The 23,963-nt window shown below is 45.5% G+C and overlaps 1 protein-coding gene across 4 annotated transcripts in view; it reads right to left on the bottom strand.

Moving 5' to 3' along the window:
- Window positions 1-23,963, bottom strand: part of LOC141154946 (cytochrome P450 2F3-like) — a 362,896-nt gene that overhangs the window by 155,297 nt on the left and 183,636 nt on the right. For all 4 annotated transcript variants that reach the window (XM_073641520.1, XM_073641519.1, XM_073641521.1 and 1 more), the window contains one exon: window positions 12,248-12,424. In XM_073641520.1, the coding sequence (XP_073497621.1) occupies window positions 12,248-12,424 (177 nt within the window). The remainder of the gene's footprint in view (window positions 1-12,247; window positions 12,425-23,963) is intronic.

Here is a 23,963-nt window from a genome sequence, read left to right on the forward strand (position 1 = left end):
TGTACAGGTACTACCGTCTACAGTGCATGATAGCAGCTCCTGTTCTTCCTACTCCTCCTCCTCCTCTCCCTCATTGTCCCCCAATGCACGTTGGGATGAGATGAGGCTGGGCTGTGTGTAATCGCGCGCTACGGCTTCTTGATCCATCTCATCATACTCTGGCTGCAATGCCTCCTCTTTAATTCTCTGCAGAGAGCGTTGCAAAAGACAGACAAGTGGGATGCTGACACTAATGATGGCGTCATCGCCACTCACCATCTTGGTGGCCTCCTCAAAGTTTGTCAGGATGGTACATATGTCAGACATCCAGGTCCACTCCTGAGGTCTTATGTGTGGAGTCTGACCTGAATATCGACGGACTTGTTGCAGCTGGTACTCCACAACTGCTCTCTTCTGCTCACAAATCCTTTGCAACATGTGGAGGGTAGAGTTCCAACGTGTGGGGACATTACACACCAGTCGGTGTGCCGGAAGCTGCAAACGCTGCTGCAACACAGCAAGGGCGGCGGAAGCTGTAGCCAACTTGCGAAAATGAGCTGACAGGCGGCGTACTTTCACAAGCAGATCTGGCAACTCGGGGTACGATTTAAGAAGCCGCTGAACCACGAGGTTAAGCCCATGAGCCAGGCATGGTACGTGTGTGATCTCACCTCGCCTCAGAGCCGCCACCAGGTTACGGCAATTGTCACACACGACCATGCCGGGATGTAGGTTCAGCGGTCTCAGCCACAGATCTGCCTGCTCTTTCACAGCTGTCCACAACTCACAAGCAGTGTGAGGTTTATCACCTAAGCTTATGAGTTTCAGCACAGCCTGTTGCCGCTTGGCGGAGGCAGTACTGCAATGCTTCCAGTTTGTAACTGATGTGGTGATATCTGAGATGGAGGCTGAATATGAGGAGGAGGAGGAGGAGGAGGATGCGCAGGAGCTGTACACTGTGGGGGCAACTCTGACTGACATAGGGCCCGCAATCCTCAGTGTGGGGAGGATGTGTTCCGTCCCAAGGTCCGACAGTGTCCCGGCTTCCACTATGTTTACCCAGTGTGCCGTCAGAGAGCTGTACCGTCCCTGGCCACAAGCACTTGTCCACGTGTCCGTTGTCAGGTGGACTCTCCCAGTAACTGCGTTGTTGAGGGCACGGCAGATGATTTGGGACACGTGCTTGTGTAGTGCGGGGATGGCACACCGGGCAAAATAGTGTCGGCTGGGGACCGAGTACCGAGGGACGGCCATAAGATTGCGGAAGGATTCCGTCTCCACCAGCCTAAAAGGCAGCATTTCCAATGCAAGCAGTCGTGAAATGTGCGAATTTAGGACTGTGGCCTGTGGGGCGTTAGCTGCGAATTTCCGCTTTCGTTCAAAGGTCTGGGATATGGACAATTGAACGCTGCGGTGGGACGTGGACGTGGACGTTGATGCTGTTTCTTGAGAAACTGCCATAAGAAGTGAAGACTGAGAGGAGGGGCATCTTTACATGCAGTATGGACAGGGGATTGCCTTGCACACACAACAGGGGGTTCTATTGCACGCACAACAGTGGAAGAAGCAGTGGTGACACCCGCTGACACTGGTCGTGGACCCTGGGTTTCGCCCCACAAAGTCGGGTGCTTTGCTGCCATGTGCCTGATCATGCTGGTGGTGGTCAGGCTGGTAGTTTTGTCACCCCTGCTGATGCTGGCATGGCAGGTGGAACATATGGCCTTTTTGGGGTTTTCAGCAGAGTCTTTAAAAAAATTCCAGACTCTGGAAGACCTACCGCTTGTACAGGCAACGTCCCTCGTGTTGGTGTTACGGGGAACGGTTGCCTGCCTTCTGTCTGCGACCACCACACTGCTTCTTCCTGCCTGTTGGGGTACTCTGCCTCCCTCCCCCTGTGTGCTGCTGGCCTCACTCTGCATGTCCTCCTTCCACGTTGGGTCAGTTACTAGATCATCCACCACCTCCTCCTCTTCCACTTGTGCACCACGATCCTCCTCACTTCCTGGCAATTGTGTCTCGTCATCGTCCACCTCTTGTGACAGATTGCCAACGTCGACTTCCTGTGGCCGTGGCTGTTCAAATATTTGGGCATCGCAACATGGGATCTCCTCTTCCACCACTTCAAGCGAATCAGGCGAGGGGCCCAAATATGGAAATGGACCAGTGAACAGCTCTTCAGAGTGTCCAAGTGTGGGATCACTTGCTGTCTGAAGACACTCGGCATGGTGGGAGGAAGGAGCATCAGGGTGAGGAGGAGTATGCGGTCGAGACTCACGGCTACTAAGAGTTGACCGTGTGGAAGACAGACCGGAGGTGGTGGTGCCCAGGTAACTGGAAGTATTGTCTGCTATCCAATTAATAACCTGTTCACACTGATCAGTTCTCAATACTGGTGTTGTTCTGTGCTTCCCTAGTAATTCGGTCAAGAAGAGGAACGAGAAGATGTGGCTGTTGGTTGTGGCACATTTTCACCTTGGCCACGGCCCCGTCCTCTGCACGAACCATCACCAGAACGTCCACTTCCACGTCCCTTGCCACGTGCCTTGCCCATTGTAAATGAAGTAAAATAGCTTACACTTGCACTATCAATGGAAAAAGGGTAATAAAGAGTAGATTAGAACCGTGGAAGAGGAAAACCACAGTTATTGTTTACTGGGGTATACCACACTTTTTAAAATAGATATATTTGCGGCTGAACAGTGAGTGACACACTCAAACTGCTTTTTTTTTAGATACCAAAGGCCCAAAACTGGATAGTACAGCGATTTGACCCGTGGAACTGCGAAACCACACTGGGATGTCGGGCCTACACAAGACTATTTTCAACAGATATATTTTTGTGTCACAACAGTCAGGAGACACTACTGTTTTTCTTTACGGAAAAAACTACCAAAGCCTGAATAATAGAGATTTTTTACCGTGGAACAGCAAAACCACAGTTATAATTTACTGGTGTATACCAGGCTTTTTAAAATATATATATATTTGCGGCTGAACAGTGAGCGACACACTCAAACTGTTTTTTTTAGATACAAATGGTCCAAAAGTGGATAATACAGAGGTTTGTACCGTGGAACTGCAAAACCACACTTGTATTTCTCGGGCCTACACCAGACTATTTTCAACAGATATATTTGTGTCTGAAAAATCAGGGAGACACTATTTTTTTTTTTTACAACAAAAAATGCAAAAAGCAGGATAATAGAGATTTTTTAACGTGGAACAGCAAAAGCACACTTCTGTCTCTCTGGCCTACACCAGACTATTTTCAACAGATATATTTGTGTCTGAAAAATCAGGGAGACACTATTATTATTTTTATACAGCAAAAAATGCCAAAAACAGGATAATAGAGATGTTTTACCGTGGAACATCAAAACCACAGTAATAATTTACTGGTGTATACCAGGCTTTTTAAAATATATATATATTTGCGGCTGAACAGTGAGCGACACACTCAAACTGTTTTTTTTAGATACAAATGGCCCAAAAGTGGATAATACAGAGATTTTTTACCGTGGAACAGCAAAAGCACACTTCTGTCTCTCTGGCCTACACCAGACTATTTTCAACAGAGATATTTGTGTCTGAAAAATCAGGGAGACACTATTTTTTTTTTTTTTTACAGCAAAAATGCAAAAAGCAGGATAATAGAGATGTTTTACCGTGGAACAGCAAAAGCACTGTAATAATTTACTGGTGTATACCAGGCTTTTTAAAATATATATATATTTGCGGCTGAGCAGTGAGCGACACACTCAAACTGTTTTTTTTAGATACAAATGGCCCAAAAGTGGATAATACAGAGGTTTGTACCGTGGAACTGCAAAACCACACTTGTATTTCTCGGGCCTACACCAGACTATTTTCAACAGATATATTTGTGTCTGAAAAATCAGGGAGACACTATTTTTTTTTTTTTTTACAGCAAAAAATGCAAAAAGCAGGATGATAGAGATTTTTTACCGTGGAACAGCAAAAGCACACTTCTGTCTCTTTGGCCTACACCAGACTATTTTCAACAGATATATTTGTGTCTGAAAAATCAGGGAGACACTATTATTATTTTTATACAGCAAAAAATGCCAAAAACAGGATAATAGAGATGTTTTACCGTGGAACATCAAAACCACAGTAATAATTTACTGGTGTATACCAGGCTTTTTAAAATATATATATATTTGCGGCTGAACAGTGAGCGACACACTCAAACTGTTTTTTTAGATACAAATGGCCCAAAAGTGGATAATACAGAGGTTTGTACCGTGGAACTGCAAAACCACACTTGTATTTCTCGGGCCTACACCAGACTATTTTCAACAGATATATTTGTGTCTGAAAAATCAGGGAGACACTATTTTTTTTTTTTTTTACACCAAAAAATGCAAAAAGCAGGATAATAGAGATTTTTTACCGTGGAACAACAAAAGCACACTTCTGTCTCTCTGGCCTACACCAGACTATTTTCAACAGATATATTTGTGTCTGAAAAATCAGGGAGACACTTATTATTTTTATACAGCAAAAAATGCCAAAAACAGGATAATAGAGATGTTTTACCGTGGAACATCAAAACCACAGTAATAATTTACTGGTGTATACCAGGCTTTTTAAAATATATATGTATTTGCGGATGAACAGTGAGCGACACACTCAAACTGTTTTTTTTAGATACAAATGGCCCAAAAGTGGATAATACAGAGGTTTGTACCGTGGAACTGCAAAACCACACTTGTATTTCTCTGGCCTACACCAGACTATTTTCAACAGATATACAGTGCCTACAAGTAGTATTCAACCCCCTGCAGATTTAGCTGGTTTGATAAGATGCAAATAAGTTAGAACCTTCAAACTGCAAACGAGAGTAGGTTTTATGAACAGAAGCATAAATCTTACAAACCAAAAAGTTATGTTGCTCAGTTGAATTTTATTAAATTTTAAACATAAAAGTGTGGGTCAATTATTATACAACCCCTATGTTTAATATTTTGTGGAATAACCCTTGTTTGCAATTACAGCTAATAATCGTCTTTTATAAGACCTGATCAGGCCGGCACAGGTCTGTGGAGTTATCTTGGCCCACTCCTCCATGCAGATCTTCTCCAAGTTATCTAGGTTCTTTGGGTGTCTCATGTGGACTTTATTCTTGAGCTCCTTCCACAAGTTTTCAATTGGGTTAAGGTCAGGAGACTGACTAGGCCACTCCAACACCTTGACTTTTTCCCTCTTGAACCAGGCCTTGGTTTTCTTGGCTGTGTGCTTTGGGTCGTTGTCTTGTTGGAAGATGAAATTACGACCCATCTTAAGATCCTTGATGGAGGAGCGGAGTTTCTTGGCCAAAATCTCCAGGTAGGCCGTGCTATCCATCTTCCCATGCATGCGGACCAGATGGCCAGGCCCCTTGGCTGAGAAACAGCCCCACAACATGATGCTGCCACCACCATGCTTGACTGTAGGGATGGTATTCTTGGGGTCGTATGCAGTGCCATCCAGTCTCCAAACGTCACGTGTGTGGTTGGCACCAAAGATCTCGATCTTGGTCTCATCAGACCATAGAACCTTGAACCAGTCTGTCTCAGAGTCCTCCAAGTGATCATGAGCAAACTGTAGACGAGCCTTGACATGACGCTTTGAAAGTAAAGGTATCTTACGGCTCGTCTGGAACGGAGACCATTGCGGTGGAGTACGTTACTTATGGTATTGACTGAAACCAATGTCCCCACTGCCATGAGATCTTCCCGGAGCTCCTTCCTTGTTGTCCTTGGGTTAGCCTTGACTCTTCGGACAAGCCTGGCCTCGGCACGTGAGGACACTTTCAAAGGCTGTCCAGGCCATGGAAGGCTAACAGTAGTTCCATAAGCCTTCCACTTACGGATGATGCTCCCAACAGTGGAGACAGGTAGGCCCAACTCCTTGGAAAGGGTTTTGTACCCCTTGCCAGCCTTGTGACCCTCCACGATCTTGTCTCTGATGGCCTTGGAATGCTCCTTTGTCTTTCCCATGTTGACCATGTCTGAGTGCTGTTCACAAGTTTGGGGAGGGTCTTAAATAGTCAGAAAAGGTTGGCAAAAGAGATCTTTAATCCACACATGTGAAGCTCATTATTCTTGGTGCCTGAACTACTTCTTAATACTTTAGGGGGACCAAACAGAATTCTTGTGGTTTGAGGGGTTGAATAATAAATGACACTGAATTAACTTTTAATGTTTTAAAAAAAAAACAACAAAAAAAAAACAAAACAATATTTGCTGCAGTGCATTTCCCACTTCCAGGCTGATCTACAGTACAAATGTCACAATGCCAAGTTAATTCCGCATGTGTCAACCAGCTAAATCTGCAGGGGGTTGAATACTACTTGTAGGCACTGTATTTGTGTCTGAAAAATCAGAGGCACACTTTTTTTTTGGGGGGGTGGGGTGGGGGCACCAAAAGGTTAATAAGATGGGTATTTGTACATTGTGAAGGAGGAAGAAAAAAAGAGGATTTAGATTAAAAAAAAAGGATTTTTCCTGTCCCCCTGGACCTGGAGCTAAGTCCAGCAATTTCAGCAACAGGAGCAGCACACAGGACTGTAATGCAGCGTTTGCTGGTATAACCACTGCGTCTCCTATACAGCCTGCCTGCCTGATATACCTGGGATGGATATTAGCCCTGAGAAGGACTGTTTGTTTGATCTGGCAGCCTTTACAGACCCTACACTAACTATTTTGCAGAATATATCTCTCCCTAAATCAGCAGCGCTGTCCCTACACTGTCTAATCCGGAGCGACTGTGTCCAAGATAGCGGCGCCCGGTTTTAAATACTCGAGGTGACGCTGTGCAGCCAGCCAATCACTGTAATGCCCACAAACAACATGGCTGCGGCATTACAGTGACTGGCTGGCAATCCCTGCATGTTCATTGGCTCTGTAAAGAGCGCCAAACATGCAGGGCGGAGACCCGAGCTCCCGCCCGAGTAACCCGGAAATGCTCGGTGCTCGCCGAACATCCCGAGTAGCGTGATGCTCGGGCGAGTACCGAGCAGTGTCGAGCATGTTCGCTCAACACTAGTTGTGACGTATAGCCTGGGCCAATGAGATCCAGAGGTGGGGCAAATCACGCTGGAGGAGTGGTCTCAGATCAGAGACCTATGCACCCTTCTGCACAGTTTTGAAATGGCGACGAAGATGTTTAGTGCAGACGATGCCATTATCAGCATGACTATTCCGGTGATTTACATGCTGGAGCACATGTGAAACAAAATTCGGAGTCAGGTGGTGGCACAAGAGGAGGTGGAGGAAGTAGAGGAGGAGGAGTTGTATGCGGAAGGGCTAACATCTGCAAGGTCCAGACGGTCGGCAGCACCAAGGCAGCAGGCATGTGAGGGTGGGGGAGATGGTTTTACCAGGGCGCATGGTAGCAGCCAAAGTAGTGAGGAAGGTGCAGGAGCCCAGGAAGAAGTGGAGGACGAACTGATAGAAGACTCATCAGATGAAGGAGATCACATTTCTGTTGTGCGAGGTTGGGGGGAGAGGGCAGAGGAAGGAAGCATGATTGTTACCTCGCCACCAACACAACAGGGACTTGGTGCTCCTGGATGCGCAAGACACATGAGTGCCTTCTTGCTGCACTAACTGCAACATGACCCTCGAATTGTGAGAATTCGAAATAATCCTGACTACTGGGTTGCCACACTGTTAGATCCCCGGTACAAAAGTAAATTTGCTGAAATTATTCCTGCCATAGAAAGAGATGCAAGCATGCAGGAGTATCAGCAGAGACTGTTGCAGTATCTTACATGTGCTTTTCCCCAAAACACTAGTGGTGCACGTAGTGAATCTCACAGTTCCAACTTGCCAACCGTGGGACCGTCGAGTGTTCAGCACTCAAAACGTAACAGAAACACAGTATCTGCTGGTAACATCAATTTTGCGGAATGATTTCACCACTTTTTTAGCCCATCCTTTGCAAGGCCACAGGAGACAAGAAGTCTGACACATAGTCAATGCCTAGAGACGATGGTACAGGAGTATCTCCAAGTAAACATTGAAGCCATGACTGTGTCACTGGACCCTTGCTCTTTTTGGGCTTACAATCTGGATAAATGGCCGGAGCTCGCCACTTACGCCTTGGAGATCGTGTCATGCCCCGCAGCCAGAGTTCTGTCTGAACGTGTGTTCAGCGCTGCTGGTGGTGTGCTGACAGATAAGCGCACGCGGCTCTCCACTGATAATGTAGACAGACTCACGTTCATAAAGATGAACAAATCATGGATCCGAAACGACTTTTCTACCCCTGTGTCATCCTGGGGAGAGTAAAAGCTTGATGATTTGTTAAAATCACCTCACCAACCGTTTTAAGCTTTCAAATTACTAATCATGTTTATCTGTATCTTGGCTGGAAAATAATTTGGGCCTTGTAGCAGTGTGCAGTACTGATTCTATTAGGCCATCTATACTAAACTCCACCAGATTTAAAATTACTAATCATGTTTATCTGTATCTTGGCTGGAAAATAATTTGGGCCTTGTAGCAGTGTGCAGTACTGATTCTATTAGGCCATCTATACTAAACTCCACCAGATTTAAAATTACTAATCATGTTTATCCGTATCTTGGCTGGAAAATAATTTGGGCTTTGTAGCAGTTTGCAGTACTGATTCTATTAGGCCATCTATACTAAGCTCCACCAGCTTTCAAATTAATAATAATTTTTAGCTGCATCTAGCCCGGAAAATAATTTTGGGGCTCCTAGACGCGCAAGACACATGAGTGCCTTCTTGCTGCACTACCTGCAACATGACCCTCAGATTGTCAGAATTCGAAATAAAACACACTACAGGGTTGCCACACTCTTAGATCCCCCACATTCTTCGATCAACCTTTTCATTTTAATAAAGAACAAAAAAATGGTCATTTTTGAAATTATAAGCATTAGCAGGTTATTACAAACTGAAATCAAACAGTTTTCAACTCAAAACTTTATTCTAGGTGATGGTACATTTGCACATAGGACCCCTTGTTCAAAAGGAGCTTCTGAACTCTCTCGTCCATTGAATTTGTCAGGTTTTGGATGGTTTCTGCTTCAATTGTTTTGCATGAGGACAGAATACCCTCCCAGAGCTGTTACTTAGATGTGAACTGTCTCCCGCCATCATAGACACTCCTTTTGATGATGCTCCAGAGGTTCTCAATGGGGGTTGAGGTCAGGGGAGCATGGGGGTCACACCATAAGTTTGTCCCCTTTTATGCCCATATCAGCCAGAGATTCAGATGTGTTATGTGCAGCATGAGACGGTGCATTATCATGCATGAAAATGATCTTGCTGCAGAATACACAGTTCTTCTTCTTGAACCATGGCAGGAAGTGCTGTTTGAGAAACTCCACATACATTATGGAGTTCATCTTTACCCCTTCAGGGATCCTAAAGGGGCTGACAATCTCTCTCCCCATGATTCCAGCCCAAAACATTACTCCACCTCCTCCTTGTTGGCGCCGTAGCCGTGTTTGCATGGGGTGTCCATCAACCAGCCGTCCTCCACTCCATCCATCTGGACCATCGAGCATTGCACGGCACTCATCGGTGAACAAAACAGTTTTGAAGTCAGTCTTCATGTATTGTTTGGCCCACTGGAGCCATTTCTGCTTGTGTACAGCTTGTGTACAGTGGATAGAGGAGGTCGACAGGATGGCTTACGCACAGCTGCAAACCTCTGAAGGACCATGCATCTTGTTGTTCGGGGGACGTTGGAGGCACCAGCAGCTTCAAAAACTTGTCTGCCGCTATGACAAGGCTTTTTTGCCGCTGCTCTTTTAACCTGACGTAATTGCCTGTAGGAAAGAGTCCTCAATTTTCCCTTATCAGCACGCACACGTGTGTACTGTGAATCAGCTACACACTTCTTGAATGTGTGATGTTAAGATGAAGTGTCTTGGCAATGTTGATTGTAGTCATGCCTTGACCTAAACACTCCACAATTTGTTGCTTCTCAGCAGCCGACACATCCTTTTTCTTTCCCATTTTGGCAGAAAATGTAGGCTGCTTAATAATGTGGGACAGCCTTCTTAAGTAGTCTTGCCTTTCATTGGACACACCTGCCAAACTAATTAGCACAGGTGTCTGCAATTGCTTACAGTGATATAAAGAGCCCTGACACACATCACTATCAATGAGTTTAACTGACAAACAAAAAAATTCTTCCCTTATCGCTCCTAAACACTTTTTGCATAATAATTTGAAACACCAGTGGTTCACGTAGTGAATCTTACAGTTCTAACTTGCCAACCGTGGTCTGTATGGAGTTGTTCAATAAAGGGCCCAAAATTAAGATAACAGAGACGGGAGAGGTCTCTATGAATATGTATTCCTAAGTATTTGATACCCTGTGAGGGCCAGGCAAAGGGAAAGTTGGACTGGATGGAATCCTGTATGGATTTTGGGAGGGAGACATCGAAGGCCTCAGACTTCGCTGCATTGATTTTAAAATTTGACCATGTAACAAAGTGATCTATTTCAGCCAAAACAGCAGGGATGGATATATGTGATTGAGTGATATATACTAGGACATCATCAGCAAATGCAGAGCACTTGTACTCGGTGCCTCCCACCTCAATCCACCTAATATTGGGGTTATGGCGAATTGATGAGAGCAGGTGCTCCGTCACTAGGATGTATAAGAGAGGGGACAGAGGACATCCCTGCCTTGTCCCATTGGTGATTATGAAAGGTGATGAAAATGTTCCATTTATCTTCAGCCTAGGTGACGTATTGCGATACAGGGCCGTGATTTTGGCTATAAAAGGGTCCCCTAGACCCCTACCCCAAGCTTTTTAAGAGAATAATATATGGCGTGCCAGGAGACTCTATGGAATGCTATCTCAGCATCCAACAAGAGTATCTAATTACAAATTTTTAACTGCATCTAGCCCAGGAAATACTTTGCGCCTAGTAGCAGTGTCTGCTAGTCAGCGGATTATCCCAGCTGTTAAGCAAGCTACACCACCTGTAGTTTGGACACTTAATTTTTTCAAAGGAAATGCTTCGGGCCCCCGGGACACTCAGTGAAGAGCATCGGGATGCACCCCAAGACACAGAGGCTGGTACTGGCGGTAGGACGCCTTGTGGTGGACCGCCAAGCTCGATCCTTATAAAAGCTTTTTAACTGCATCAGCTTTAGTGGACGCTACTGGAGCTGGAATTCCCGCAGCTGCTGGCATCAGACTTGCCCTCCAAAATATCCTTGTAAAAGGATTTAAAGTGTACTCATTCAAATTAGAGAGACAATTTAAATTAAAAAGCTTAGACCTGCCTCCACCGCAGGGGGGCTCGCTCGACCCACCAGCGGACAGGCACCAGTATTGGGAGAGGGGGGCTGGCAGTCAGGGTTCACCGCAGCTCTGGCACAAACCCAGCGACACGGAGGTCGCACGGGCAGGAACGGACTGGCCGTGTCGGCTTCGCACTTTTTTGGTTTTAGAAGGGCATGACATGCCTATATCTGTGTCTCCCCCTCCTTTTACTCCTCCACCTCTTTTCTTTTCACATGACTATATGTACTTGTCACTTTTACATGTGTTAGTTGTATCTTCTGAGCAGTTTGTCAGCTTTTGGACACCTTTGAAGGTGTTTTCTATGTGTTTCTATGTGTTTTTGTTTGCCTGCCATTGGTTTTAACGGTGTTCGACGAACAGTTCAGCGAACATACGGGTGTTCGACGAACCGTACCGAACTCGAACAATACGGGGGTTGCTCAACACTAGCAGGCAGTCCCTGCATGTTCATTGGCTATGTAAAGAGCGCCAAATATGCAGGGAGGACATTCAAGATAAAAATTTAATTTAAAGAATAGAATATTTTCTGATGACAAATTCCCTTTAGGTCTGGCAAAAGTCCTTTTGTTAAGTGGTTTCAAAGTCTACTTTGGAAATCCCTATTTGACATATGGACCCCCTACCAATAACCTGATCACATGATGTTCCACTTCCAATTCCGCCGACGGTCAACTGTACTCTAGAATGATTGATAGGGCTCAGTTTTCCTGCACTGCCTCTACAGGTGAAATTTAGTATTACAGAGATTGCATTGAAATCAATCAGAAATCAGCAATAAATAAAAATGTTGGATCCTCTAGAGAAAGAGACACTCTGTGTAGTCATTCTCAAGTAATGTTAGGCAGATATATTAGGGTCTTACACAAGGATCCCCTCTTGTATCCCTAATTATGTATTTGAAATACATTTTATGAATCAGATGATCATCATGTGAAAATTTTAGAATTGGCAATTTTTACCTCTTTTATCTTGATGAGGAAGCAGTCTATATAATCTCGTGGATTTTTTGGATCAAGCGTCTTCTCGTGATTCTCGATTAAGTCTGCTGAAATGTCATAGATATCTTGAAAATTTCTCCTCATTTTCTTATGTGGACCAGGCAAATATTCCATAAGATCTGGAAACATGTTGTAGAGCTAAGGCAGAAGAAAAAAAATAAATAATCTTTTTTTAAGGAAAATTAATGTTTAAGGGAAACGAAAGGTAGATCCAGCACCATAGTTCTTAATGAAGTCATAATTAAAGGGGTTGTCCCACAAACTATATCTTAATCAATAGATGCTAGAATAATAAGTGCCAAGATTGGATGTGTTAAAAAATGTTTCTGTTCTGAGATAAATGTGCCCCTACAATGTACTGTGTAACGGCTGTGTCCGACTTTCCAGAGCTTCTCCAGTTCATGGTGGGCACATCCCACCTCCAGGGGGAAGGCATTTGTCTCTTATGATAAGTGAGCATACTAATGAAACATCAGTGGTTCCCAACTGCCACTTTCTAAGGTAACACTTTCTGCCTGTTTTATCACAATAGCGTGTGTTTCTGCCATATCATCATTCCTGTAAGCTCATCATAATTCAAGTCAGTGACATAAAAGTTCAGCGGCCGGTGGAGCTCCTACATCGCTGACTTGATTTATGATGAGCTCAGAGGGCTGGAGACATGGAAGAAACAATCACTCGTGTGTTACCTCAGGTAGAGAAATGTTTTATCGTCTATATACTCAATTATTATAAGTGATCAAGTGGTATGTCTTACCATGAACTGGAGCAACTCTGAATGGTCGGACACAGCCATTACACAGTAGACAGCAGGGGCACATTTATAAGATTATCTCAGCGTAGGAACATTTTTTTTAACACATCTAATTGTGGAACTATTTTTTATTCCAAGATCTATTGATTAAAATGTACTTTGCGGGATGCTCCCCTTAAGCATGAGTTCTGACACACCTAGAGGATGTTCTCAATTTTTCATGCAACTATTCTGTGTGTTTTTCATGGTGGCCACTTTGCTTCCTGATTTTATAGAATTTATTAACAAAGAAGAATATTTAGAGGTGAAAGAGACCAGAGATAGGCTCTCCCTTGAGGATGAGGTAAGTTGCTCCAACAGATAGATTAAAAAATAAGAAGTGATTAAAAGAAAAGATGCACTGCAAACCACTCATACAATACAAAAAGAGTGATTCCTACTTGTCTTAGAGAAAATGGTAGTCCAAATGAAGTACTTCAGATATAAGCGTACAGCTTTCAGGGGTCCTTTGAAGAAGTCACAACTGAAACTAGAGGTGATAGACACGTGCCGGAGTCTGTAGAACGAGCTGTGAGTATTGCAGAAAATGGGTTCAGATGGCGTGTTAACACCGGAGATAGAGGGCTGCAGAGACTCTCAGAGACTCGGGCTTTCAGGTACATGCAGCCGTTGCACTAGGTGGATACAGGGATGAAGATCATGGGTGAGAAGGACTGCAGACAGCCTGATAGGTGTGCCGGCCAGTCACACCTGTAGGTAAAGCTGATGATCAAGGACGTGAGCACTTAGTATCTGTGTGACGTCACAACAGCTGGGGGATTCCACTGAGGGAAAACCAGTCCAGCGCTTATCCAACAAGTTCCAAGGTCACGGCCTCCTTCGTCAGGAATTTGCAGACACAGGGCGCTCCCTTGTATATATAGGTGGATAATCATCCCATAAATTAGCAAAAAAAAAGACATTTAATTAAAAGCAAAAAGCTTGATCTCACTGTTGAGGCCATGTGGTTTCAGTGAGTTCATTCTGAATATCCATCCACTTTCTGCTTTGCACATTAGTTTGACATAATCACCACCTCTCCAATGTTTTTTAATTTGTTCAATTCCCCAAAATTTAGTGCCTATTAATTTACCTTTATGGGCCATTTTATAATGTAAAGAAAGCGGATGACCTTTATATTGTTTAATAATATTGTTTGTATGTTCTTTTAATCTCACCTTTAATTGTCTTTTTCTTCTCCCTATATAGTGCTTATTACAAGGACATTGTATACAATAAATTATTCCTCTTGATTGACAAGATATGTGTGTATAGATACTGATTGTTTCTTCATCATTAGAAAAAGATAGTACTGATTCTTTCGCCTTAGTTCCTTTGCACATAGTACACACCTTGCAAGGAAAAAAACCTTTTGTCCATTTCTCATTTATTACCCCATTTTCTTTATACACCACTGTAGGGGCTATCTTACTTGTCAGATATTTGTCCTCCCATATACAAAACTAGGCTTAGGAGGCACGTAGTCTCTAGTGTTGAGCCACCCCCGTAGTGTTCGGGTTCGGTTCGTCGAACACCGGCATATTCGCCGAATGGTTCGTTGAACACCGTCGAACACCGTTAAAACCAATGGCAGGCAAACAATAACACATAGAAACACATAGAAAACACCTTCAAAGGTGTCCAAAAGCTGACAAACTGCTCAGAAGACACAACTAACACATGGAAAAGTGACAAGTATATATAGTCATGCGAAAAGAAAAGAGGTGGAGGAGTAAAAGGAGGAGGAGACACAGATATAGGCATGTCATGCCCTTCTAAAATCAAGAAAGGATGGAGTAAAAATCTAAAATCAGCCTACCAACACCCAGACGTCGTGACAAGAAAATTAAAAAAATAAATATCTTTAGGTAGAATGGCGGTTCCATTCAGAACACTTTCCTTACAAGACATAGTGGTATCCCCGTTGGGAGTCGTGCCAAAAACAGAACCCAATACATTCGGACTAATCCACCGTTTGTCATATCCAAGGGGCAGGTCAGTAAAAGACAACATCGACGCGGAACCAAGTATAGTAGTATATACTGTACCTCCTTTGACAAGGCAATCAGGTGGGTCAAGAAGTTGGGAAGGGGCACCCTAATGGCCAAAACAGACATTGAGGTGGCGTTCCGGTTACTTACTACCTGTGCCTCTTAATAGTGTCTGCCTATTGGGCTGCTTCTGGGAAGGAGCATACTATATAGATCGCTGTTTGCCCATGGTGGTCTCCATATCCTGGTCACTATTTGAGGCGTTAAGTTGCTTCCTCGAATGGGTCGTCATGGACGTTTCTAAGGGGGCACATATTATCCATTACTTAGATGACTTCTTATGCCTGGGCCCAAAAGATTCGCCACAGTGTGAATACACGCGGTAGTCCACCTGTGAGAAGGAGAGAGCTGGAGGGAGAGCGGACACCACAGAGCCGAGGGGTTAGATGGAGAACGGAAGAAGGAAAGAGGGCGAGGGAGGTAAGGGAGTACGGTGGAAGGCCGGCCTGAGCTCCCCCATGTTCTTGCTGGGCGGGGAACAGCCCTGGGAAGAAAAGCCGCTTGCGCATCCCTTTGAGATTACGGGCGCGAGCGGTCAGAGAGACTACGCTGGAGTGCGAAGCCGACACGACCAGGCCGTTCCCCCCCATGCGACCTCCGTGTCGCCGGGTTTGTGCCAGAGCCGCGGTGAACCCTGACGGCCAGCCCCCCTCTCCCAATACTGGTGCCTGTCCGCTAGTGGGTCGAGACCCCCTGCGGTGGAGGCAGGTCTAAGCTCTCTAATTTATATTGGCTCTGTAATTTGAATGAGTACACTTTAAATCGTTTTACAAGGATCTATTGGAGGGCAAGACTGGTGCTAACTAGAGATGAGCGGTGTTCGACTAGAACTGTTCGCCAATCTCAAATTCGAGCTGTTTTGGGTGGTGTTCGAGTTGTTAGACGAACCCGAACGATTTGCAAAAAATTCGGCTGTTCGAGGTTATGTTCGATAACTGTTCGTGCACCAAAAGCGTGTCCTGCATGTCTGGCGCTATTTAGAGCACCAATCATGCAGGGATTGTCTGCCACTCACTGTAATGCCACAGCCATGGTGGTTGTGGCATTACAGTGATTGCCCAAATCGATGGGAACAGTGCCAACAGTGAAACATGAAAAGCCGGCAATTCATCAGCGGCATACACCGGTACCCGACAATTTAGAACCGAAAGAATAGAGCTTCACACATAGATTAGATAGATAGAAACATGTCAGTCACACATATAAGAAGCACAGTGACAGTGTTGCTTACTGTACTTGTCATTTAGTGTAAAGGATTTATCAAAAAAAATAATAGTGTTTTCGTGCACCATCTCTTTAAAAAAGCCGGCCGGCAATTCAGCATCTGTACCCAACAATTTATAACAGACAGAATAGAGCTTCACACATAGATTAGATAGATAGAAACATGTCAGTCACATACATATGAAGTACTGTGACAGTGTTGCTTACTGTACTTGTCATTTACTGCAAAGGATTTATTAAAAAAAATAATAGTGTTTTCATGCACCGTCTCTTTAAAAAAGCCGGCCGGCAATTTAGCATCTGTACCCGACAATTTATAACAGAAAGAATAGAGAATCACACATAGATTAGGTAGATAGAAACATGTCAGTCACATATATATGAAGTACTGTGACAGTATTGCTCACTGTACTTGTCATTTACTGCAAAGGATTTATTAAAAAAAATAATAGTGTTTTCATGCACCGTCTCTTTAAAAAAGCCGGCCGGCAATTCAGCATCTGTACCCGACAATTTATAACAGACAGAATAGAGCTTCACACATAGATTAGATAGATAGAAGCATGTCAGTCACATATATAATAAGTACAGTGACAGTGTTGGTTACTGTACTTGTCATTTAGTATTAAAATAAAGGATTTATTATTAAAAAAAATTGGCGTGGGGTTCCCCGTAATTTTAGTCTCTAGCGGAGGTTAAGCAGACAGCTGGGGCAGATGTTTGAAGCCTGGGAAGGGGGTAATACCCACGGAGCTTCCCAGGCTACTAATATCAGCCCCCAGCTGAATACCTAGCCTTTACTAGCTATTAAAATGGAGGACCCCCCCAAAAAAAATGACGTGGGGTCCCCCCTAATTTAATAGCTAGCAAAGGCTAGGCAGACAGCTGGGGGCTGATATTAATAGCCCAGGAAGGGAGCCATGAATATTGGCCCCCTCCCAGGCTAGAAACACCAGCCGTCAGCCGCCCCAGAAATGGCGCATCCATAGGATGCGCCAACTCTGGCACTTAGCCTCGCTCTTCCCACTGCCCTGTAGCGGTGGCAGTGGGGTAATAGGGTTGGGGTTGATGTCAGCTTATAATGCCAGCTGACATCAAGCCCAGGTTAGTAATGGAGAGGCGTCTATAAGACACCCCCATTACTAACCCCATAGTCAAAGTTAAAAGAAAACACAAACACCCAGAATAAAGTCCTTTAATTGAAATAAAGACACAATCCTTTATTGTTCTAAATTAAACCATACTTACCGTCACGCCCATTCCAGCTGAAGCCAACGATCTCCTGCAATAAAAGAAAAATAATAAAGCAACCTCATCCTTACCTTTCCATGGTTCCCACGACAGCTTCAGCTCTGCTACATCGAGATAACAGGCTGGACCGCAGCAGAACGCTGCCATCCAGCCTGTCATCCCGCAGACACTGAGAAGCGCAGGCATGCTTGCGCTCTGCAGTGTCTGGCTGTGACGGCATAAAGATGAGACGAGCTTCGCCCTATTTTTGTGTCCAGCCAGGTACAACTAGGCAGCTGGGGGCTGGAATCTGCAGCGCAGGGAGGCCCAAGCTTTCTGGGCCCCACCCGCTGCAAATTGCAGTACGCAGCCGCCCCGGAAAATGGCGCGTTCATAGAAGCGCCATCTTCTGGCGCTGTACCCAACTCATCCAGGGCCCTGGTGCGGTGGCTCACTGGGTAATAAAGGGGTTAAGGCCAGCTTGGCATTATCAGCTGGCCCTAAGCCCGAAATTCATGGGGTCACGCCAATATTAGACATGACCACCATGAATTTCTAGTAAAGTATTTAAAAAAAACACAAACACCCAGAAAAAAGTCCTTTAATTGAAATAAACACACAATTCTTTATTGTTCTAAATTAAACCATACTTACCGCCACGCCCATTCCAGCTGAAGCCAATGATCTCCTGCAATAAAAGTAAAATAATAAAGCAACATCATCCTTACCTTTCCATGGCTCCCACGACAGCTTCAGCTCTGCTACATCGAGATGACAGGCTGGACCGCAGCAGAACGCTGCCATCCAGCCTGTCATCCCGCAGACACTGAGAAGCGCAGGCTTGCTTGCGCTACTCAGTGTCTGGCTGTGACGGCATCCAGATGAGCCGAGGTCATGTCCAATGAACTCGGCTCACCTCATGCACGTCACTGACAGCGTGGGAAAATTCTCACGCTGAAGCGCTGAGTGCAGGAGAATTTTCCCACGCTGTCAGTGACGTACATGAGGTGAGCCGAGTTCATTGTCGGCTCATCTGGATGCCGTCACAGTCAGACACTGAGGAGCGCAAGCATGCCTGCGCTTCTCAGTGTCTGCGGGATGACAGGCTGGATGGCAGCGTTCTGCTGCGGTCCAGCCTGTCATCTCGATGTAGCAGAGCTTAAGCTGTCCTGGGAACCATGGAAAGGTAAGGATGAGGTTGCTTTATTATTTTTCTTTTATTGCAGGAGATCGTTGGCTTCAGCTGGAATGGGCGTGATGGTAAGTATGGTTTAATTTAGAACAATAAAGAATTGTGTCTTTATTTCAATTAAAGGACTTTATTCTGGGTGTTTGTGTTTTTTTTTTAACTTTGACTATGGGGTTAGTAATGGGGGTGTCTTATAGACGCCTCTCCATTACTAACCTGGGCTTGATGTCAGCTGGCATTATAAGCTGACATCAACCCCAACCCTATTACCCCCTGCCACCGCACCAGGGCAGCGTGGAAGAGCGAGGCTAAGTGCCAGAATTGGCGCATCCTATGGATGCGCCATTTCTGGGGCGGCTGACGGCTGGTGTTTCTAGCCTGGGAGGGGGCCAATATTCATGGCTCCCTTCCTGGGCTATTAATATCAACCCCCAGCTGTCTGCCTAGCCTTTGCTAGCTATTAAATTAGGGGGGACCCCACGTCATTTTTTGGAGGGGGGTCCTCCATTTTAATAGCTAGTAAAGGCTAGGTATTCAGCTGGGGGCTGATATTAGTAGCCTGGGAAGCTCCGTGGGTATTACCCCCTTCCCAGGCTTCAAACATCTGCCCCAGCTGTCTGCTTAACCTCCGCTAGAGACTAAAATTACGGGGAACCCCACGCCAATTTTTTTTAATAATAAATCCTTTATTTTAATACTAAATGACAAGTACAGTAACCAACACTATCACTGTACTTATTATATATGTGACTGACATGTTTCTATCTATCTAATCTATGTGTGAAGCTCTATTCTGTCTGTTATAAATTGTCGGGTACAGATGCTGAATTGCCGGCCGGCTTTTTTAAAGAGACGGTGCATGAAAACACTATTATTTTTTTTAATAAATCCTTTGCAGTAAATGACAAGTACAGTAAGCAACACTGTCACAGTACTTCATATATATGTGACTGACATGTTTCTATCTATCTAATCTATGTGTGAAGCTCTATTCTGTCTGTTATAAATTGTCGGGTACCGCTGCTGAATTGCTGGCCGGCTTTTTTAAAGAGACGGTGCACGAAAACACTATTATATTTTTTAATAAATCCTTTACACTAAATGACAAGTACAGTAAGCAACACTGTCACTGTACTTCGTATATATGTGGCTGACATGTTTCTATCTATCTAATCTATGTGTGATGCTCTATTCCTTCATGTCTAAATTGTCGGGTACCGGTGTATGCCGCTGCTGAATTGCCGGCCGGCTTTTTTAAAGAAAGCGTCTTCTGAGCAGTTTGTCAGCTTTTGGACACCTTTGAAGGTGTTTTCTATGTGTTCCTATGTGTTTTTGTTTGCCTGCCATTGGTTTTAACGGTGTTCGACGGTGTTCTAAGGTGTTCGACGAACAGTTCGACGAACAGTTCCTCGAACATCCCGTTGTTCGACGAACCGAGCCGAACCCGAACACTACGGGGGTGGCTCAACACTAGTGCTAACAGCCGCGGTAATTCCAGCTCCGGTAGCGTCCACTAAAGCTGCTGCAGTTAAAAAGCTTTTATAAGGATCGAGCTTGGCAGTCTGCTGCAAGGCGTGCTACCGCCAGTCCCAGCCCCTTTGACTTGGAGCTCCTTCCCGATGCTCTTGACTGAGTGTCCCGGGGACCCGAAGCGTTTCCTTTGAAAAAATTAAGTGTCCAAAGCACAGGTGGTGTAGCTTGCTTAACAGCTGGGCTACTCCGCTGACTAGCAGAAACTGCTAATAGGCCCAATGTATTGCCTGGGCTAGATGCAGTTAAAAATTTGTAATTAGATCTACAGGTGGTGTAGCTTGCCTAACAGCTAGGCTACTCCGCTGACTAGCAGACACTGCTTCTAGGCCCAAAGTATTACCTGGGTTAGATGCAGTTAAAAATTTGTAATTAGATCTACAGGCGGTGTAGCTTGCTTAACAGCTGGGCTACTCCGCTGACTAGCAGACACTGCTACTAGTCCCAAAGTATTGCCTGGGCTAGATGCAGTAAAAAATTTGTAATTAGATCTACAGGTGGTGTAGCTTGCAAAACAGCTGGGCTACTCCACTGACTAGCAGACACTGCTATTAGGCCCAAAGTATTGCCTGGTCTAGATGCAGTTAAAAATTTGTAATTAGATCTACAGGTGGTGTAGATTGCTTAACAGCTGGGCTACTCTGCTGACTAGCAGACACTGCTACTAGCCCAAAAGGATTTCCTGGGTTAGATGCAGTAAAAGGTTGTTATTAGATGCACAGGTTGTGTAGCTTGCTTCAGATGGGCTACTCTGCTGACTACGAGACACTGCTACTAGCCCAAAATGATTGGCTGGGTTAGATGCAGTAAAAAATTGTTATTAGATACACAGGCGGTGTAGCTTGCTTCACAGCCGGGCTACTACGCTGACTAGCAGACACTGAAGCTTTGGAGCAGATCTCTGATTCCCAGGCTATAGTATGAGTAAACAGCTCTGGAGACTCAACCATTTGTGTTACCCCAAGCCACAGTGTATGTAGCTTCTTACGGTTAAAGGGGGGGGGGGAACCCGACCCATCTGGAATTGAAGATACCAACGTCATGTAAAGCACAGCAAGGGGACTCCAAAAAGAGTCTCCATTTTTTCCAAAAATTGTGGCACAAACACCACTTAAGTGGCATCAATTGCCCCAGAGTTGCTTAAAATGGTTGGTGAGGTGATTTTCCAAAATCCTCAAACTTTTAGTCTCCCCAGGATGATACAGGGGTAGAAAAGTCCTTGCGGATCCATGATTTGTTCATCTTTATGAAAGTGAGTCTGTCTACATTCTCAGTGGACAGTCGCGTGCGCTTATCTGTCAGCACACCACCAGCAGCGCTGAACACACGTTCAGAGAGAACGCTGGCTGCGGGGCACGACAAGATATCCAAGGCGTGAGTGGCGAGCTCAGGCCATTTTTCCAGATTGGAAGCCCAAAATGAGAAGGGTCCAGTGACAGAATCATGGCTTCGATGTTCACTTGGAGATACTCCTGTACCATCCTCTCTAGGCGTTGAGTATGTGTCAGACTTCTTGTCTCCTGTAGCCTTGCAAAGGATGGTCTAAAAAATTGGTGAAACGATTCCACAAAATTGCTGTTACCAACAGAAACGGTGTTACTGTTACGGTTTGAGTGATGAAGACTCGACAGTTCCACGGTTGGCAAGTTAGAACTGTGAGATTCATTACGTGCACCACTGCCACTGGTGTTTTGTGGAAAAGCACATGTAATATTCTGTAGCAGCCTCTGCTGATAATCCTGCATGCGTGAATCCCTTTCAATGGCAGGAATTATTTCGGCTAATTTACTTTTGTACCGGGGATGTAAGAGTGTGGCAACCCAGTAGTCGGTATTACTTCGAATTCTGACAATCCGAGGGTCATGTTGCAGCTAGTGTAGCAAGAAGGCATTCATGTGTCTTGCACATTCAGGAGGACCAAGTGCTTGTTGTGTTGGTGGCGAGGTGAGAATCATGCTTCCTTCCTTTGCCCTCTCCCCCGAACCTCGCACAACAGAAATGTGATCAAGGTCTCCCTCATCTGATGAGTCTTCCATGCCCATTGCCAGTTCGTCCTCCACTTCTTTCTCGGCTCCTGCACCTTCCTTAACAGTTTGGCTGCTACCATGCGCCCTCGTTAATCCCTCTCCCCCACCCTCCCATGCCTGCTGCCTTGGTGCTGGTGACCTTCTGGACCTTGGAGATGTTATCCCTTCCGCATACGACTCCTCCTGTACTTCCTCCCCCTCCTTTTGTCCCACCACCTGACTCCGAATACTGTTTAAAGTGTGCTCCAGCATGTAAATGTCCGGAATAGTCATGCTGATAATGGCATCGTCAGCACTAAACATCTTCGTCGCCATTTCAAAACTGTGCAGAAGGGTGCATAGGTCCCTGATCTGAGACCACTCCTGCAGCGTGATTTGCCTCACCTCTGGATCTCGTTGGCCCAGGCTATACGTCATAAAGTATTGCATCAGGGCTCGTCGGTGCTGCCACAGTCGCTGCAACATGTGCAGAGTTGAATTCCATCGTGTCGGCACATCGCATTTCAGCCAGTGAACTGACAGGCCCAATGACTTCTGTAGAGATGTAAGTCGTTGAGCTGCGGGATGCGAACGGCGGAAGTGAGCACACAGTGACCATGCCCTCTGCAGAAGGCCATCTTGTCTGGGATAGTGGGATAAAAATTGCTGGACAACCAGGTTCAACACGTGAGCCATACAAGGCACGTGTGTGACATTGCCCCGGCGACGGGCCGCACCCAGGTTTGCAGCATTGTCGCACACGGCCTTCCCTGGCTGCAGATTCAGTGGAGACAACCATTCATGAAACTCGGTCTCCAGAGCTGACCACAACTCCTCAGCTGTGTGACTCACATTTCCCAGACATTTCAAAGTAAACACCGCCTGATGAAGTTGAGCCCTGCTGCCACCATAGTAAGGAGGTGTGCAGTATTTCCATCTGCACAGTTAGAACGCGGGTGGCATTACCAGACAGGCTTTGGGTGCAGGTGGAGGACCGAGAGGTGGTTGAGGAGGCAGAAGCAGTGGAGGAACTTCTAGATAAAGAGGATTGACGCACAACTCATGGGGACGGCAAGACTTGGACAGCAGCCCCTTGTCCTGCTGTCACCATAGTTACCCAGTGCCCAGTCAGCGACATGTAACGCCCCTTTCCATGACTACTTGTCCAAATGTCTGTGGTGAAAGGCACCCTGTCACAAACAGAGTTTCTCAAGGAAGCGGTGATGTTGTGTGCTACATGCTGGTGTAGCGCAGGCACAGCTTTCTTTGAGAAGCAGTGGCAACTGGGCATCTGGTACTGGGGCACTGCGACGGACATAAGGTCTCGAAAATCCTCTGTGTCCACCAGGCGGAAAGGCAGCATTTCTGTAGCCAACAGCTTGCAGATGGTGAAATTCAACCTCTTAGCTTTGTCATGGCTTGGAGGAAATGGTCTTTTACTTGTCCACATCTGAAGGACCGAGGGCTGGCTGTTATGCAAACTGTCGGTCTGTGAGGAAGAAGCAGGCGGACATGTTATGTTGCCTTGATCCAAAGGTGGTGCTCTCGATGTCGGAGAGCGCTCAACAATAGTGTTGAGCCACCCCCGTAGTGTTCGAGTTCGGTTCGGTTCGTCGAACACCTTCGAACACCGTTAAAACCAATGGCAGGCAAA

Source organism: Phyllobates terribilis, unplaced genomic scaffold (assembly GCF_046119375.1).
Source record: "Phyllobates terribilis strain yellow unplaced genomic scaffold, ASM4611937v1 Scaffold_7__3_contigs__length_470593459, whole genome shotgun sequence".
NCBI classification, from domain to species: Eukaryota; Metazoa; Chordata; class Amphibia; order Anura; family Dendrobatidae; genus Phyllobates; species Phyllobates terribilis.